Raw genomic sequence first — 17699 nt, 5'->3', positions numbered from 1 at the left:
GTTCATCAAGACTTCCAAGCTATCACTTGAAGATAAATTGAAAGATATAGCTGTTCCACTGCAGAGATCTTAGAATCAGTTCAGGGTATATGGACATTGTTATAAACTAAATTAACCCTTGCTTTGCATGTGATGAAGTTATTTTTCCTAAGCACAGGCAGCTTGATTGTATGCCTTTAAGATGTATTGCTGTAAAAGTCCAGAAGCTTGTGTATCTGCTACCTTGAGATATGCATACCATATAGGATTTTTTGTGTGTTAGCTTATATACTGTTTATTAGCTTGCCTCGTCACATTTTTTCCTGTGATTAAAATATAACTTTGATGCTTAGAAGATTAGGTAGTTGGAAAACAGTGATCTATGCAGTAGAACTAGTATTTCTTCAAGAATTATAGTAAATCTTTAAAAAACAAACAATACAAATCAAATCCCCTTTCTTTAATTATCTGTTTAACGGTTTGATACTTTAAGTATGTCTTAGTATCACTTTTGAAAAGAAGAATTTAACTTTCCTCCCCTTCCCTGCAGTTGTTACTGTTACATGACGTTAACATGACATTAACAACTGATTTCTTTAAACAAAATTCAAAACCTAATTTAGGTCTCGGGTATTAGAAGGAACTAATTTTGTAGATATTTAATTGTTCTGTTAATTGGTGCTTTAGAGCTGTTTATGACAAATTTGTCCAAAGGTTAACCAATTTAGTTTTGTACTTTTGGTAGTTGTCTTCTAGCTGCTAAATGTGTAATACTGTAGGAGTTTCAATAGTCCACTCTGTGAAGGGCATATCAGTTCCAGCATGGTATTAGCAGCAGAATGGCACAGGATATCTAACTTGTAGACTAAACCTTTAAAAACAGCTGACAGAGGCTTTACCATTATGATAATGTCACCTTTATAAATGATGGCGTTAACTGCTTTAAGAAGAAAGTGTTCTATAGCATTCATTTGCTTAATTCATTAATTAGAGTAAACATAAAAATAAGCCATATATACCAGTATGTTAGGATTAATAACAATGGTGTCTTTAGATGATGTGTTCTTAATGATATGCAATTCAAAATCCTCAGGAAATCTTTCTTAGGGTTGTAATTTTGTGATTGTGATCTAATGTGATTTTAGTGCAAGTGAAAATTACTAAATTTGTGAAATATAAAATGAAAATTCCCATAGTAGTCTCTAAAAGCATATGAGGAGGAAAAAGAAGAAAAAATGGAAAATAATCCTGATAGACCAGTAAATACGCATCTTTTCTTTTTCTTTTTTTTTTTTTCCTTCTTCCACAAAAGTTTTGGGTGTTATGCTTCAGCAAACATAAGTTCCCAGATACTCCCAAATTGTAACTGGCTGAAATTTTACAGGTAATGACAGAAGTTCCCAAGCTTTCTGAATGACTGATCCTCTTTCTTTTTTTCAAATGCACCAGCAAGTGTCTTCACTAGGAAACTTGTTTATGTTGTAAAGGTGGGGTGACATTTGTATCTATGAGGGTTACTGGTCGTTGAAATTGTGCTAATGGACATGTGCTAGAAAAAATAGGTACTTTAATCAACTATTTACAATAAGATAAGAATAAGTTGAGTAGCAATATAGCTGGTTACTTTGCGATGTGTGCTAGATTTCCAAATACTGAGACAAATGAAAATACTATCACTTGAAAATTTGTAAGAGGTCTTCACAAAACTTGGTTGGTGATTGTTTTAAATAAATATCAGTGTAGCTGTGATCATTTCAAAATGTCTTACCTTCTAGAGCTATGAAGACGAGAGGAGGAATCGATCAGAGCTTGAGGTTAGATGCCAGCGTTTAACATTGGAACTGGCTGATACCAAGCAGATGATTCAGCAAGGTGATTACAGACAAGAGAACTATGATAAAGTAAAATGGTAGGTATCTCTATAGTTCAAGTGTTCTACTAACATACAAATGTTAAGATAAACTTCAACCTTGATTGACTAGAGGTTTTTAGTTTTATTTTTGGCTTATGTGCACCACGGATATTTTTAATGAACTCAATCCACTAACGGTTCAGTTATTTCCAGTAGTATATTGCAGTTGTAACATGAACAACGTTTTGAAATCTGATGCATAAAATTGTCTTCCTAAAAGTTCATAATTAGGGATTTGCTGTGTTTTCAGAAGAGCCTACCAGTTTCATTGCAACTAAAGAATTGGGAGCTGTGATACCAAGCGTCTTAGAACAAGTACTCTTTTTTTTTTTCTTTTTTTTTCCTCCTATTTTAAAAGCAATAATCTAACAAAAGGCCCTGTGCTCTACTGTGTGGCACCTACACAGTGAATTAAGAGGGTAGGACCTTGGGAAATAATACTTAAGAACTTAAGGTATCCTTGTAACCATAAATTTGAGAGGACTGTTTTGAGAACTATTTTTGTCAGAGAATCTTAGGATTACCTTAGTGAATTGGTTTAACTGCAGGAAGTTCCAGGGTTTCTTTTAATTTTTAAAGTACAGATTTTAGAGTTCTAGCCTATGCTTTGAATGCCCATGTCATAAACAACAATTGCTAAAATAGTGAAAATGGACTTCTTATAAATACACTCATAGGTGTATATTTCATAGTCCAGCTTTGAAATTGCTTTTTCAGCATGCTTGCAAGTACAAGAAATCTGGCCTTCGGCACATTTATTGGGGAATAGATTAAAAAAATAGGGGTTATGAAAAGAAAACACCCTGTCAGCTCCTTAGTTGTTCATACTGAATGAACTCAGGCACGGTTACTGACACAAATGACTTTGCCACTAAGTCATTTGAAGGGGATCTGTCTTCTTTACAACTGTTCACAGCTATATCTACTAAACAGCCTGGAAGCTTGTTGCAAATAGGACGGATTGATGCTATGGTTTGCTTCACATGTGCAACTGCATCTTAGTAAGTGGATTGTAATAACTTTCATGTGAATGGCCCCAGTGTTTAACAGTGTACATTTAAAATAGTCTTGAGTTGAAAAAGGCATGAATGAATGTGCCAAAACTTTGAGAGAGTAGATTGTATTCATCTGGGTAGGCACAGATGAAGGGGAGGGGAGAGCACTGTTGGCATGACTGCATGAGGATATTTGGGAGCATTGCAGGAGTTAATCACTTCCAGGCTTGTTTCTGCCTTTAAAAATGCTATGTCAAATCTTCTAGTTCTGGTGTACTACAAGTTATCTCAGTTTTAAAGCTATGCTATGCTTAATGTAAAACTAGTTAGTTTTTTTTCCAAACTGCAAGCTCATACTGGTTCAGTCATTTCTCTGTTCTGACAGGGTTAGATAGAGTGGAGACATAGAGCTGCTTCTTTCTGTGTATGGAAAGCACTCTTATTCAGCACACAGGATAATTTTTGCAGCTGTGTCATGTATATTTTAAACATGCGAAGAGTAGTACAACCCTCTGGTATCAAGGGACTGCATACAAGGGAGAGTAACAACTGAGAACAAGTACACATTGCTCTCTGTTTGATTAGGAAGATGGGAATGAAATCACTTTAGTTTTTCATCCAACTTTAATTTCTGCAAAAGATTCAAGAGAATGTCATGGGCAGTAGTATCAAAAGCTTGATAAAGCTAAAAGGATGGACAAGGGTACTTACAGCTCATTGCTAAGAAGAGAAATGTATAGCCCAAAGTTACACTAAAGAATAATAATCAGAGGAGGATGAAATAATTTGGGGTAGGAATTCAGGATTGTTGTATTATAATTTAGGTTTATTTTTTAAATACTTAGAAATGAAGAATTCTTTTTTTCATCAAATAAGATACTGTAGCAGGTGTTAATAACTAAAAAAGGTAAGTTTATTACTTATTGCCCTATGACTGACTGGTTGGAAGAAGTCAGTGTCACGAACGGAAAGAAGGTTGAGAAATTACAAATGCAGAGGAATCTTGTTCATTACACTTTACACATCTAATAGTTTCACTTTATTTTAACAGTGAACGTGATATATTTGAACATGAATTGTCAGAACTCAGAAGAAAATATGAAATATTAGAGGTGTCACACAAAGCACAAGCTAAAGAAAGAAATGACTTATCAAAAGAGGTAAACATGAAGTTCTTATTTCAGTAATTGTCTATTTCTTAACCTCAGAAATTTGATTCTTTGTCTAATCAAGTCTCAGGATTATGGAATAATTTAGATTAGAATGGTCCTCGGGAGACCAGCTGGTCCAACCCTTCCATGCAGTGCAGAGCCAACTTAGGTCAGGTTGCTTAGGGCTTAGTCAAGTTTTTAATATCTCCAAGGATGGAGATTCCATAGCCTTTCCGGACAATTTGTTCCAGTGTTTGTCCACCGTCTTTGTGAAACAGTTGGGTTTTTTTAAATCACATCAGAGATGTTGCAGCTTATGTCTGCTTCCTCTTGTCCTGTCACTGTGCACTTCCAAGAGTCTGGCTCTTGCTATGCATTCCAGTTGGATAGATGAAGATAACAATAAGACTCTCCACATTCAGATTCCTCTTCTCAAAGCTGAAAAAAACCCAGTTTCTCTCAACCCTTTGTACATCATGTGCTACTTACAGTCCAAGACCATCTTGGTAGACCTTTTCTGGCCTTGCTCCAGCATGTTAATGTTTGTCTTTATGGGGAACACGGAATGGGATACGGCACACCAAATACAGTCTCACAAGTACTGAATACAGGATAATAATAATCTTCTTCAGCCTATTGGCTGCATTGTTGCTAATACAGCCTAGTAGGCACTTGGCTGCCTTTGCTGTCAGGGCACACTTCTGGCTCATGTTTAGTTTGTTCAACTGATATTTGCCTATCTAATTCGTATGTTGCCAGTTTTCCTGTAAAGATGTTATGGCAGATGGCTGAAAGCCATGCAAAAACCCAAGTAAGTGACATGGACAGCTCTTTCCCCATCCATAGAGCCAACTTTCTTGTCAGGTTTGCTAGGCACAGTTTGGCCTTGGTAAATCCATCCTAGTGGTTTCCAGTCATCTTTTCTTCCATAGGCATGGATATGGCTTCCAGGAGGATTTGCTTCATAATCTTTTCCAGGACTGAGATTAGATTTACCGACACAGAGTTCCTTGTGTCCTCCTCCTTGGAGGTGGATTCTGGTCATCATAAGCCTTGCTGACTTGAGATGATCTTTCAAACAGCTGGCCAACCTCCCAGTAACATTGGCTATCTCCCTCAGCGTTGGTCAAGGGCTTTCTGTTTTTACCTAGGTGTTATGTACATGCTGTTTTACTAAGCGTCTAGTTTAGTCTTCCTCTGCTTCAGTCTTCCAGACTCTCCCAATAAGCTCAGGAATCCGAGAGGCCCAAGGGCAAAATTTACCAGTGAAGGCTGAGTGCTGTGAGTATGCTCTATCCCTCAAAAGGTGCAGAACTAGTTATAACTTACTTTAGCTCTTTCTGACCAATAGTGACAGTAGGGCAGAGCTACTGTATGGCTTATGGTTTGTTGTGTATGTTCTAGACATCAGTACAATATGTAGATTTTTCTTCTTTGTTACTCTAGTAGAATAATGGTTCCATTGACCGAAGTGTCCTTCACTTCTTCGCCTTTACAGAAGTCAGTTCTGTGTCAGGAATAGAGGCACTGCTATTCCGGACCTCCTCTTTCTTTTTGTCAATACTGCATATTGACAAGAGGAATTCCAGTGCTGCTTCCCTTTTGGGCAGAACTATCTACTAGTGTTGATGGACTGTTTTTGTCTAACATGTCTCCATTAGTCTTTGAAAGTTTTTCTTCTGGGAAAATGAATAAATGCCTCTTCAGGCACAGAGGGGTTATCATCTCTGTTAGGGTTCCAGTGAGTTTGGATCCAGTTGGGTCAGTCACTTCACTCAGTTCTCAGTCATTGCCATTCTAGGAGCGCTAGTATTTCACAGGGAAACGTGTTTCTGCTGCTCCAAAGACGTTCCAAGAGCCAGAGGCCTGTCAGGTCAAGAGAAATGTCCCTTGCTGCATCTCATTAATCCATTCATCCAAGAGTCACACATTGTGTTCAGTGACAGTTCCTTTACTGAGCATGTATGGTAAATTTTGGGTCAAGTGACTCAAAGAGAAATGTATGTAGAGAATGTTTCCAAGTCCTCTGCCTTGATCTGGAACTTGATCTAGGACTTTTGCTGGTTTATATCAGTACAAGTTTCCGTTTCTCTGTATCCATTTTTACTATTTCTGCATCCAAGTTGTTCACAGTGGGCATTGCTTCACTGAACCTTCAGGATTAATTGTTCACCTTAAGTAAGCAAGTTAGGATAGAATCCTCCAAAACTATTGGAATCTCTAAGGGATTTTTCCCTTCGTCAGGTGTAGGTGTAACTTTGCAATGGCTTTTTGGGAAGGAGAAGAGGCATTTCCTGAATCTCAGGAAAGGAAATTTTTCAGTTTATATTGTCATTCACTAATTATCAGACGGTTTGTAGCTCAGTGCAACTTCAGTGCTAAAATAAGACTATTTTTTAAACTGTGTTTTTGTATAGAAATCATTCTAGGAAACACTAAAAGGAATAGAGGAGTAATTGGTTATTCTGAATTAATTTGTGAATCTATTTTTTAATGTGATATGAAAGGAGCACTGCATGAAGAAGGTTGTTCTTGACTTCTGTACTGGTCCAGGCAAGAATCAAATGGAGGATCTTTGTGTGTTAACACTTTGCTGAGTAAATGAGACTAATTACAGCTGAGAGAATTCAGGGGAGATTGTGTTCCTTAGTGTCTCTGTGTAACAGTGTTACAGATAAAATAGTGGCTGTAACTACCACTTTAAAAATAGTATTCCTCTGCCTAATTTTACAGGTAGCCATAGAGATACTTCGAAACACCAGGGAAGAAACTGAGGTTCCATTAGAAAAATATCTTTTGTATTCTACTCTTTTCTATCCATCTGAAGGCTTTGTTAGGCTGTTTATTCATCAGTGTTCTACCATTGTAATAGGACATCAAAATGCAGGTTTATTCTCAGCATATAACAATGGCCAAAAAAGTATTACCATGTACTTCATGTTTGTATGTACACATCAAGGACTGCAGTGTAGCAGCAACAATGGCTTTTTTTCGTGAACTTTATCCTAAATTAATCTGAGAGGGAATAAAAGTAGCGCTACTTCAAACTAAAATATCAGTTCAAACTGTGATTACTTGAATCTCCTGGAAGGTCTGTGGTTGGTTTTGTGTATGCTGATACAGTATCACAAGTTCTGGATGGGAAGAGCATACAGTTTTAAGTGTTTACACAGTATTGCAGGGGAGGAGGAGTTGGAAGGATAGTAACTCCTGGATTTCTTTGTTTATATAGTAATCCATGATATCTGTGTTCACTGTGGATATACATATAACCTGTTACTTGGAGAGAGAGGCCACTTGTGTTTTTTTCCTAAATGAAACAAAGTATAGGACAGGGCTTTATACCTGACCCTCTGTGATGCTCAGCAAGTGGGCAGAGGGAGAGAAGCATGCCTCTAAGAGCTCTTTTTATTTTCTTTTTTTTTTTGGTACAAATTTTCAGCTGTTTAACTAGTTGCTCCATGTCTTTAATTTGAATATCTCCCTTAAATAACCTTTAGTCCTTTTATGACTCAGGAAGAGTAGAGTGAATTCTATCTAAAGCACATACATGTTGTCGTTATAGCTTTGGGGGACTTATTTCTGATACGTTATTAAATTATCATTCTTTGAACTTGGCATGTGACATCCTCAGGAGCTTAAATGGCAAAATTATTTAAGCTCATAAAACTGCAATTTGCTATGATGAGTAAGGTGTTGGGCCACTCTGCACCAGTGCCATTATGCTCTGTGGCTGTTCTTCTGACAATGTTCATCTTGAATAGATGGAAACTGCTCTCTCCCACACCGCTTTCTTCTTGGAGTAGTAAAGATGACTGATCTGGTCATTGGGAAGGCTGTTACAGAGACTCACAAGATACTCATGTTTCTAGTTCGGCATCAGTTCAGCCTTCTGTAGCAACATCATGCTAAATGAAAATCAAAACAAGGCGTGCATAACCCTCTTAGCCCTTGGTGCTAGCCTGAAGCGTTACCTTGTCTGTAATAATAGTGATACACTTCAGCCCCAGAACTAGCACTTCTTTACAGAGCGTTCTGGTGCCCTTTAACTTTTCACCTCTGTTTCTGAGAACGTTGTAGCCAATATGATGACAAGTTGGCACCAAGACTCAATGACATGAGTTGAGTCAACTATTCAGTACTATCACTATTCAATACTTCAGTACTATTTAGATACTGAGGTAGATTAAGGGGCACTCTTTTTTCAGGTGCCAACTACCAGAAATAAATAATGAAAACACACAAAATTATAATTTTATTAATGTCTTTTTTTAAGCATAAAGTTACACCAACTTACGTTGTGTATGTGTAAACAGTTTTTTGGTTCAGGGGATTTCACAGAAGAGAGTTAAAATGAAATCGCAAATATGTGTACATAGGTTAAATACTTATCTTTAAGTTCATGTTAAAGTGTTCTTTTTAATGCCTTTTATAGCTGGCAACCATACAACAATCCCTCAACTTGTTGCAGAAAGATAAAGATTATCTTAATCGCCAGAACATGGAGCTTAGTGTTCGCTGTGCACATGAAGAAGACCGTCTTGAAAGACTTCAGATTCAGCTGGAGGATGCCAAAAAAGCTAGGGAAGAAATGTATGAAAAATATGTTGCATCCAGGTAAGTTACTGTGTGTTGACTTCTTTCGGAAGACAAGTTATTCAACTGTTTTCCCTTGTCTCTTGCACAAATCCTGTTTTATTGGAAAAAAAAAAAACAACAAAACAAACAAACAAAAAAAACCAAACCAAACTTTCAGCAAGCTGATCTGTATTTGTGTAACTAGAAGCAGAACACTTCTGTTGGCTGTTAATGTGTGTCAGGAAATTTTTTTTTAAACTTTTGATATAAGACCATAGCAGTGAAGGTGTCCATATTGAAAGTTTATGGCAACTGTTCTCTTAGGTGTAAGAGAACATTTATGGAGGTAACTGTAATTAATTACAAAAGAGGGAAAAACTCTTTAAAGTGGATACGTTGCATATCTCTGCCCCCTCTGCCTCAAATGACTTTTAATAAAAACAGGAGTGTCTGAAAGACAATGTGAATTATTATTGGAGAATAAAGTATATTTAATTTTCACGAATGTTCAAAATAGGGCATAGTATGTTTCATATCAGCTATTAGAGCTATCAGTCTTTCATATCTCAAGTTTGAATACAGATTCTCTAGATGTAGCCTTGAGAAATAAATTGTATGCTAGTTGCAATGGTAAATAGTGTCAAATCCTTATGCTATTTGTATTGGTATAGGTATATGTATGTATGGGACATTGAACAGAAAACACTATATTATTCAGCTACTTATCTTGCTACATATATAATGCTATACTATAAAATTTCAAACTGTATTTGGGCTTTTCTTATTCAGAGTTCACAGTTATCCATTTCGTGTTATTTGCCTACATCTAGATGCCTAAACAATACCATTTCAATATATATCCCCAAATTACATGAAATATTTGCCTGTATATACTTCGTTAGTAGTTAGTAGTGTCCTTAAAAAAACACCTGTATATTGAATGAATGAGCTTAGAGTATGAAATAGGTTCAGCTTCTCTTCAGGTGCTTCCTTCTGTTTGAATCAAGAAGAAAGAACTGCAAACAGCATCTACAAATCCTGTGTCCTTGTATAACTAAGACGAAGTGTACTAATACGACTCTCCTGTAACACAACTAAAATACAAATTGTTATCTAAATGGAAATAGAAGAGCACTCTAATGGAATTATCAGCTATGGCATTCCAGCCCATATTGCTTATCAGAAGTGTTTTTAGTACTATTCTTCCTTTCAATGCAGTCGCTTAAACTTTTTTTTTCCATTTGTTTTACATATCTCAGAACTATGTTCATCTGGAACTTCTGCGTTTTAAATACATTTTTAAGACTTGCTTTTAAATGGGATTTTAAAAAATCACGTAGGTCTGAGCAGTCTTCCTCTAGAAATATGCTTGCAAGCACTGACTCTTGTAGCTAGATTTCTGTTTCTAGAAATCCACTGTGAAATCTGTATCTTGTAATAATGATGAAGAGGCACTTTTACAGAGTTGTATCCATTTGAGGAACCTAGAAAGAGACGTATGTAGCTTGTCTCTACCACAGTTTGGGATACTGTGCAAGCCTGCCTCGGTGTCCTCTGGCATATCAGAGGTCTTTGTGTCTTGCGTTTTAATACCAACTAAAGAGAAATTCTGTAACTCTTACTTTGCCTTTTGAGATCTTGATACTGTCACTGAGATTCTGTACTTTTACCAAATCTCTATCTTGACATCATTGCTATTGGCAACTCTCTTCATGATGCTAATTTTCATAGGACAGATATTAACTGTGATGAATAATACAAGTATGTCTGTTCTCCTCTAGAGACCATTATTGTCTTTTGCAGGGATAATATAACATAGCACAGAAGACAGTGTGGTGTGTTGAACAGCATGTGTAGGACTGCACTGCAGCTTGGGCAGCCTAAGTTGTATTCAAGATCCCGCTGCTGACCTGCTGATTAACTTTGAATAAGTCATTTCATTATGTAAAAATGTAATGTAAAATGTAAAAATGTTAATGTAAGATTTCTTTTGTAAAATGGGGGTATTAGGATCCTTCTGTAAAGTGCTTTAAAACCTGCATGTGATCTGCAATATTGCAGAAGCTGTCCCTTTACATTTTCCCACACACGTGTACGCACTTTGTGTGCATCTTGTGAGACTGCACCCATAGTGGGAGTTCCTCTCTATTCAGCATTTTAAACCATCCATCTCTCAGGTCAAATATCTACGGTTTTAGGTTTCTTAGAAAGCTCTACAGAATCCTATTTATTTGTTTGATAAATTAGAGAGGTAGAAAAGTAGAGCAGGAGAAAACTGTACCAACTAATGGACATTCTACAGTCCTCTGTGCTACCTGGAGGTGACATAAGTTTGGGTAATATGCTTCTGTTTGCTACGTTTCAAAGAATTTGTGGCTTTTAATGTTTGGTTCATGTCCGGATCTCTTTCGGTTGCTCTTGTTCAGGAATGAAGATGGTAACAAATGCAAGTATCTATTTTTAGGAATAAAGAAAAACTCACCTTCTGGTCACCATCAAAACTGCTGGCATTCGAGGTATTACAGTTAGAAAATTACAGCCCTTAGGAAACTGAGGGATTAGCCTGCCGAATTTTAAAAAAGACGCACTTCAAAATAGGTTGCGATTGTGGCAAGATGAATGGCAGCAGCTCATAGCTACAGTTCTTGGGAATTTATGTGTAAGCACAGACCAACACAAAGGATTTCCCTTTATGGGTTTAATCTTTAAACACAATCCATAGTTGCATTGAGATGCTCAGATCATGTTTAGTTTATTCACAGTATAAAGCCTTATGAATAATGGGCCTGTAAAAAAGCTCATTAAAGCCTGCAGCCTGAAGAAGCAAAACACCTTGATAAGGCAAAAACATTTTTAATTACTGTGCAAGCAAAAGACCATAACAGCAGGTCAGGAATAGAAATTGCAAATTATGGTCCTTTGCTTCAGCAGCACCTCAGTTGGTGTTTATTAAAAGGCATTGGCAGGGCAGTCAAGCTATATACTTAGAATATGCCCTTTACGATGACCAAAATAAACAAATGGTATAGTAAAGATAAGTGTCACTTTGAACTGTCTTCTGGTGACATCACTGGGTGTTCAAGACTTTTCCAGATTCTTCTAATTTTTTCAGTCAACCTTCCTGACTTTTAGCAGTCTTGCCATGGGAGGGAAGGTGTAATTTCTGCAATGACAGAAATTTATTTTCTGGCAAGTAGTAATGGTAATAGCAAGTTGTATAAGTACCAAGAAAATGGTAATGCTCGTTGATTCTGCACATTAGAATTGTATCCTCAGGTTCCTCAGCATTGTTTTTTTTTTTGTTTTTTTTTTTCCTACATATTGAGCCATATAACATAAAGAACACAAAAAGTTTCTAATGGGGACCTTACATTCCAGTACAGTGTGTTGTGGTTTTTGTGTGTGCTTTTTTTTTTTTAATTATAAACTACTTCATTGCGTCAAAGGTTTTCATAAAGTATTTTGCTGTAGTGAGGCACACTTGAGGAAGGAGAGGAGATAAATTTACTTTTACCTTGAAGGGTCAACTGAAATTCAGTGTATTCATAAAAAGAAAACAGGAAAACCTGGACGGCAAGCATTCTGGCGTTTAAATATTTTGGGACTTTTAGTTAACGCGAAGGAGTCTTTGGCCAGCTCAAGTACCGATTTCTAAAAGTTATGGGCTGCCACACAATTGGAAATCGGGAGAAATCTAAAACCTTTTACGGTTGTAAATGCATATCTCTTCACAAACATGCTTTTATTTCCAAACCTGTTGTTTCTTCACTGCTGATTGATTATTCTTGAATATTAACTAGATGTTATAAAATTTTACCGTTCCTTAGCTGTTAAGTACTTACAACATAAGCCTTTTTTTGTAGTTTTGTAGGAGAAATTCTTTATGGGAATATCTTCACTACAATCTGTCATGGGCTTCCAAAGTTACAAAAAGATGTCAATATTACTCTGAAATGAAATTCTTTTATGCTGGAAGCTTCTGATATCCACTGTTTAACAACTTAAGTTTATGTACTTTAATTAATTTATATGGCACATTGACAGGATAAATTCCCAAATCTTGGGCTTTTTTGACTTGACAAATCTCTGCAGCATGTAATCTCTAATGTTTCTTGTGATGTTTTTTCCCCATATGAGGTGCAAATAGTACATGACAAAGTCTTGTAGTAGCGTGGTAGAATTGTGAGTTAGTAAGTTACCAACCCTTACCCAGTGATGAAGAAGCTAGAAAACTTTGGAAAGCAAGGAATTAATTTATTTTTTTTTAGGTTGTTAATTTATATAAACACTAATGTAGAGGCTGATAAAGAATTTCTGGAAAAATGTTAAGCATAACGTTACATGATTCGGACTAGTGACAGGATGAGGGGTAACCTTTTTAAACTGAAAGAGGGAAGCTTTGAATTAGATATCAGGAAGAAATTCTTTACTCTGAGGGTTTTGAGGCACTGGAACGGGTTGCCCAGAGAAGATGCCCCATCCCTAGAGGTGTTCAAGTCCAGGCTGGATAGGGCTTTGAGCAGCCTGGTGTAGTGGGAGGTGTCCCTGCCCATGGCAGGGGGGTTGGGACTAGGTGATCTTTAAAGGTCCCTTCCAACGCTAACCATTCTATGATTCTGTGATTAATCAATGTCAAATTACTTTAAAAAAAATTAAAACAGTATACAGAAAGCTTGTATTTATTCCCAATTAAATATTATTTATTCCTGATTGATTTTCACTTAATTTGCGTAACAACATAGGCTAATATGTATTTCAAGCAATTTGGGAGGAGTATGAGTAACAGTTAAAATACAATGTAAAATCAAGTGCTCTGCTGTACATGTACAGTTGTACCTGGATTTTTGATATTTTTGCCAGTGTAATTAGTTTTGAATTCCCGTATTGTGTGTTTATTTACAGAGACCACTATAAAACAGAATATGAAAAGAGGCTGCATGAAGAGTTGGAACAAATAAGGTTGAAAACAAATCAAGAAATTGAGCAACTAAGAAGCACTTCAAAAGAGATGTATGAACGTGAAAACAGGTAGATAAGATGCAGGCAATGATCTAATTAGGGCAAAAATGACCAAGTAATGTTTTGTGCTTAGGTATAATCCTATTTGACTGGCTGTTTGAGAGGTGATCAAAATGTGAGAATTCAAGTTCAATTATAAAACTGAGAAGCTTGTAAAAACTAAAATGAAGTTATACTTGTACAGTAAATATATAGTGCTATATTTATTATTAAATGTTGAACATCCAACATTGTCAATGAAAAGTATTATTAAAATTCATGGTCTAGATAAACATTAGTGGTTTGATGTTTGTTCAGATGTATAATGTTAGTTAATTAATATGAAATGTGTTGGCTTACCTGTCATACTGACAATCTTGAAACTGTGCCAGGGAACCAGAAGAGAAGGTGTTGATGGAGAAAGTAAAGCAGAAAAAATGAAGGAAAACAACAAGACCTATGCCTTTCAAAAATAACTCTATTTGAGATTTTTTTGCAGCATTATGATTCAAAAAAACATTGATTTAATGTAAATTATTACAAAATTCTTTTTTGAAGAAGATCCTATTCCTGCAAAGACCTGCCTGTTGAATTTTTCGTGTGTGTCACCTTGTTGAATTCCATGGTATTATATACAGAGTTAGGCACATAGCCTTTAGGGATCTAGGGGTTTGGACTTTTGACACTGGATTTCTTTTTGAGCTTGTTTTTTGCCTCTTTTATTCCTTTAAAATGGGAGGAGTGCTTAATAATTCATTGTAACTTCATTGTAGATGTCCTGAAAGTGTCTTGTGTGGAAAAGGAAATGACTGTACTAAAAAGATATCTGTGGCATCAGCATCTGTTCCTCTAATAGGTAGTTTTGTTACTGCTTAGAAGAGTGAAAGAAGAACATGACTCCTGCTGTCTTCCAGTCAACTGAAAGGTTCTAATTAAAAAAAATTACATCATTGTGTAGTTTTGCAAGTGTAAAATACACACACACACACACATACATCCACACCACTTCCTGTATGCAAATCTATTTTGAATTACAAAGTATGAATTTAAACCTCCACTGTTGGTGGAAATTTGACAAGCGTCTGTATATCATTGAGAAAGCTACTGAAAGATATTTCATTTGTATCTGGAACCAATTTACAGAATTTTTGTTCCACGTTTTGAAATAATTACTTCTGAAATGTAAATCCCTTAGACTTGACTTAATATTTTGCAAAAAAAGTTTTTTAGCCTATGCTCTTTTTATGAAATATTTAAAAAATCCACCATAAGGCAGTGCTTCCCAGTCTGTGGTGCCACTCAATGGCGAGAGAAAAGGAACCCCAGACTGGGAGCAAAGCAGGTTTGCAATGAAGTTAAGTGATGAGATGCTGATTGTGACTGAAAATAAAGCTAAGAGACTGGTTTCATCTTCAGGCTCAAAGTATGGAACAGCATTACAGCTACGTTAATCTAATACTCAGTTGCTCTTACTCCTTACCACTTTGCCAAGCTTGATGTGCCTCATATTTCCCTTGAATTTATTGTCACTTATTTTATACTTGGATGAGTCAGTTCAAGAAGCTAAAATGGGGTGATGCTAAAAGTGATGCTTTTATCCTTAATTTATTTGGGACCACTTTCACTTGTTTCATTGTAGTAAGCATTAGTTATGTTTGCATTAGGAGGCATGAGTGAGTTCACAGGGCGTGTGAATGTCTGCATGAGGTTTGACTTTGGATTAGCTGTAGTCTGTTCCCATAGATCAAACACAATTTAGTAGTTTTGAGCATGTTTTATGCTCTCCCTGAGCATGTCTTCTGACTTGGTTCAGTATGACTGGAATTGAGTTTGTGCACTCTGGAATAGTTTAGGGATGTGAACTGCAGCGCAATAAATGACAGTTGCTAAGATGTTTATTTCAAAAGCTAATATAGATGACCTTGTGCTTCTGCTTCCCCTCATCCTCATTCCCCTCATTCCTGCCCTCATCCCACCTTTTTTTTTTTTTCCCCCATACCTGTTTATGAATCTGTAGGTAGTATTCCTGTCCCATTGTAGAAGGGTACTTTCACTTGTATGATAGGCTTACTAGATACCTGATGGTCCATGTGGTCTGTATGTGCAGCCGTCACATAGGTGCTTTACCTCTTTTAAAATCACAGTCACACAATATGAAAACTGGCAGTATCGCTAATGTGTTTCCTAGCTCTGTTGAAAATATTTCAACAGAAGTTACATTGCATCTGTGATTGTCATGTTGTTGTTTGAGCAGTACCTCACTTGTGTCCTTTTTCCCTCTGTTGCATTTTCAATTGATTAGCTCTTCAGTTAAGCAAAATAGTTTATTCTCACTGTATATCTCCGACCATTTAATTTTTATCCCACTTTCGTTACTCTATTCTTAAGGATACAACATTGCACTCCTACTCTGAGACATAATATGCTTGATCTTAATGCTGTTAACAAAATTATTTACCATGGTCTTTCATTTTGATATGAGTCAGTTTTAAAGAATCTGCTCTCAAGATCGTCCCCCTGAATTTATTGGTAAATTCTGTGGCCTAGTAACTCGATTTCTAAAGAAAATTTTGTTATCTTTCTCTAATAGCCTGTTAACTTACATAATTCTGTTGATTCTTCATAAGTAACTATTTCCTATTCATATGAATTACTTTGAATTCAGGGAAGTACTGTTGTTAACATTTCCTTAGTCTAGAAAATAGTCTTTCATCCAAAATTTATATACCTTTAGTGCAGCTAATATGACCTAGGGTAACATTTACATGGGCTTAATAATTTTCCATTTGCTTCTATATCTTGACTTTTTTCTTCAAAATAGGCTTGAGACTATAGTTTTGCTTTGCTTTAAGTCAAAAAGTTCCTGTGGGAGAGGGGGGAAGAAGCAGCTCCAGTGGGAGGAGCTTGGTTGCATCTACATTAACAGTTTAGTTCAGATGAAGAATGCGGTTTTGAAGTGAAACCCCCTGGTCATTGCTGCTTGCCACATTTTTCCTTCCCTCACAGTTTGTGCTTGGATTTGTGGTATTGTGTTCACGTTTGTAGCACATGAACAGAATTACTTTTAGATGAAACAAGGTTGAAAGGAGTTTCTAAGATCATCTAATATATCCTGAATGCTGGTGGGTGTTCAGGTCGCAGGAGGAAAGCAGAAGTAGCTTAAAGTAAAATCCTCGAAAATGGTCATAACATAGGTGTCTGGACCTCAGCAACCACTGTTTGCTTTGCAGATTGGCTGTTACTGTGTTGCTCTAAATAATGGAGATAAAGTTTATGAACGCTATCTAAGCAGTACTTCCACTTAATACAGTTTATGGTGATGTTATGCTACAGGCAGACTACAAATTAACAGACTATTAATATCTATATAATTTTTAACACAAATACTATATGTATTATCCTTCATATGATACTATTCTCATTTGCGTCAGTGAAAAAAGACTGAAATAGTTTGCAAGTCTTGACTGATTCTTGGTTAAAAAATTGAAAAAGTAGAGATTGATTGAGATAAGTTTGTGTTATTTTATAGTTCTATGTGAATCGAAAATGATGCCAACAATGGAAGTCAGAAGGAGACACCAATGATAGGCAATAACCTATATATCGGACTAACTAGCCAATTAGCTGTATGAGGAAGTAGGATTTCTATGCCTAGCGAATCTTTTTGTGCTCTATCGTAAAAGTAGTGAATCATCTCAGGTAGGAGGACGGCATTCCCCTAGTTATCAGTGAAGTACCAAGCGAAATTATAGGAATTTATTTAATTCCTACAAAAAAATAAGTAATTTACAGTTCTAGTATTCCAGAATCATCCGTGTATTTCTACATATAAATAGGTGGTTTGATCATTGTTTTTAGAATTTTGGAACTGGAAACTTTGCTGGGATACATGAAAGTAATCTGAAGTAAAGCCTCTGTAATGAATAGGCACATAGATAGACCCCTCTATGATTTTGTGAGACTTGAAGAAGGTAGTATTGAGGTGAATGTCAGTCAGTAGTAATCCGTGAAACAAAACAGTCTTTTTCCTAACAGATTCTTGACAGATTAACTTTTGTTTCCTTCAGAAATTTGAGAGAGGCAAGA

At 36.3% G+C, this 17699-nt stretch overlaps 1 protein-coding gene across 1 annotated transcript in view; it reads left to right on the top strand.

Annotated features, from left to right (window-relative positions):
- Positions 1-17699, top strand: part of PIBF1 (progesterone immunomodulatory binding factor 1) — an 80838-nt gene that overhangs the window by 17231 nt on the left and 45908 nt on the right. Inside the window, exons 5-8 of the mRNA XM_009884211.1 lie at positions 1755-1888; positions 3938-4046; positions 8473-8654; positions 13518-13643. Coding sequence (XP_009882513.1) covers positions 1755-1888; positions 3938-4046; positions 8473-8654; positions 13518-13643 — 551 coding nt within the window. The remainder of the gene's footprint in view (positions 1-1754; positions 1889-3937; positions 4047-8472; positions 8655-13517; positions 13644-17699) is intronic.

This window comes from Charadrius vociferus, unplaced genomic scaffold (assembly GCF_000708025.1).
Source record: "Charadrius vociferus isolate BGI_N301 unplaced genomic scaffold, ASM70802v2 scaffold604, whole genome shotgun sequence".
Lineage (NCBI taxonomy): Eukaryota > Metazoa > Chordata > Aves > Charadriiformes > Charadriidae > Charadrius > Charadrius vociferus.
This window is presented reverse-complemented; position numbering and strand designations above follow the sequence as displayed.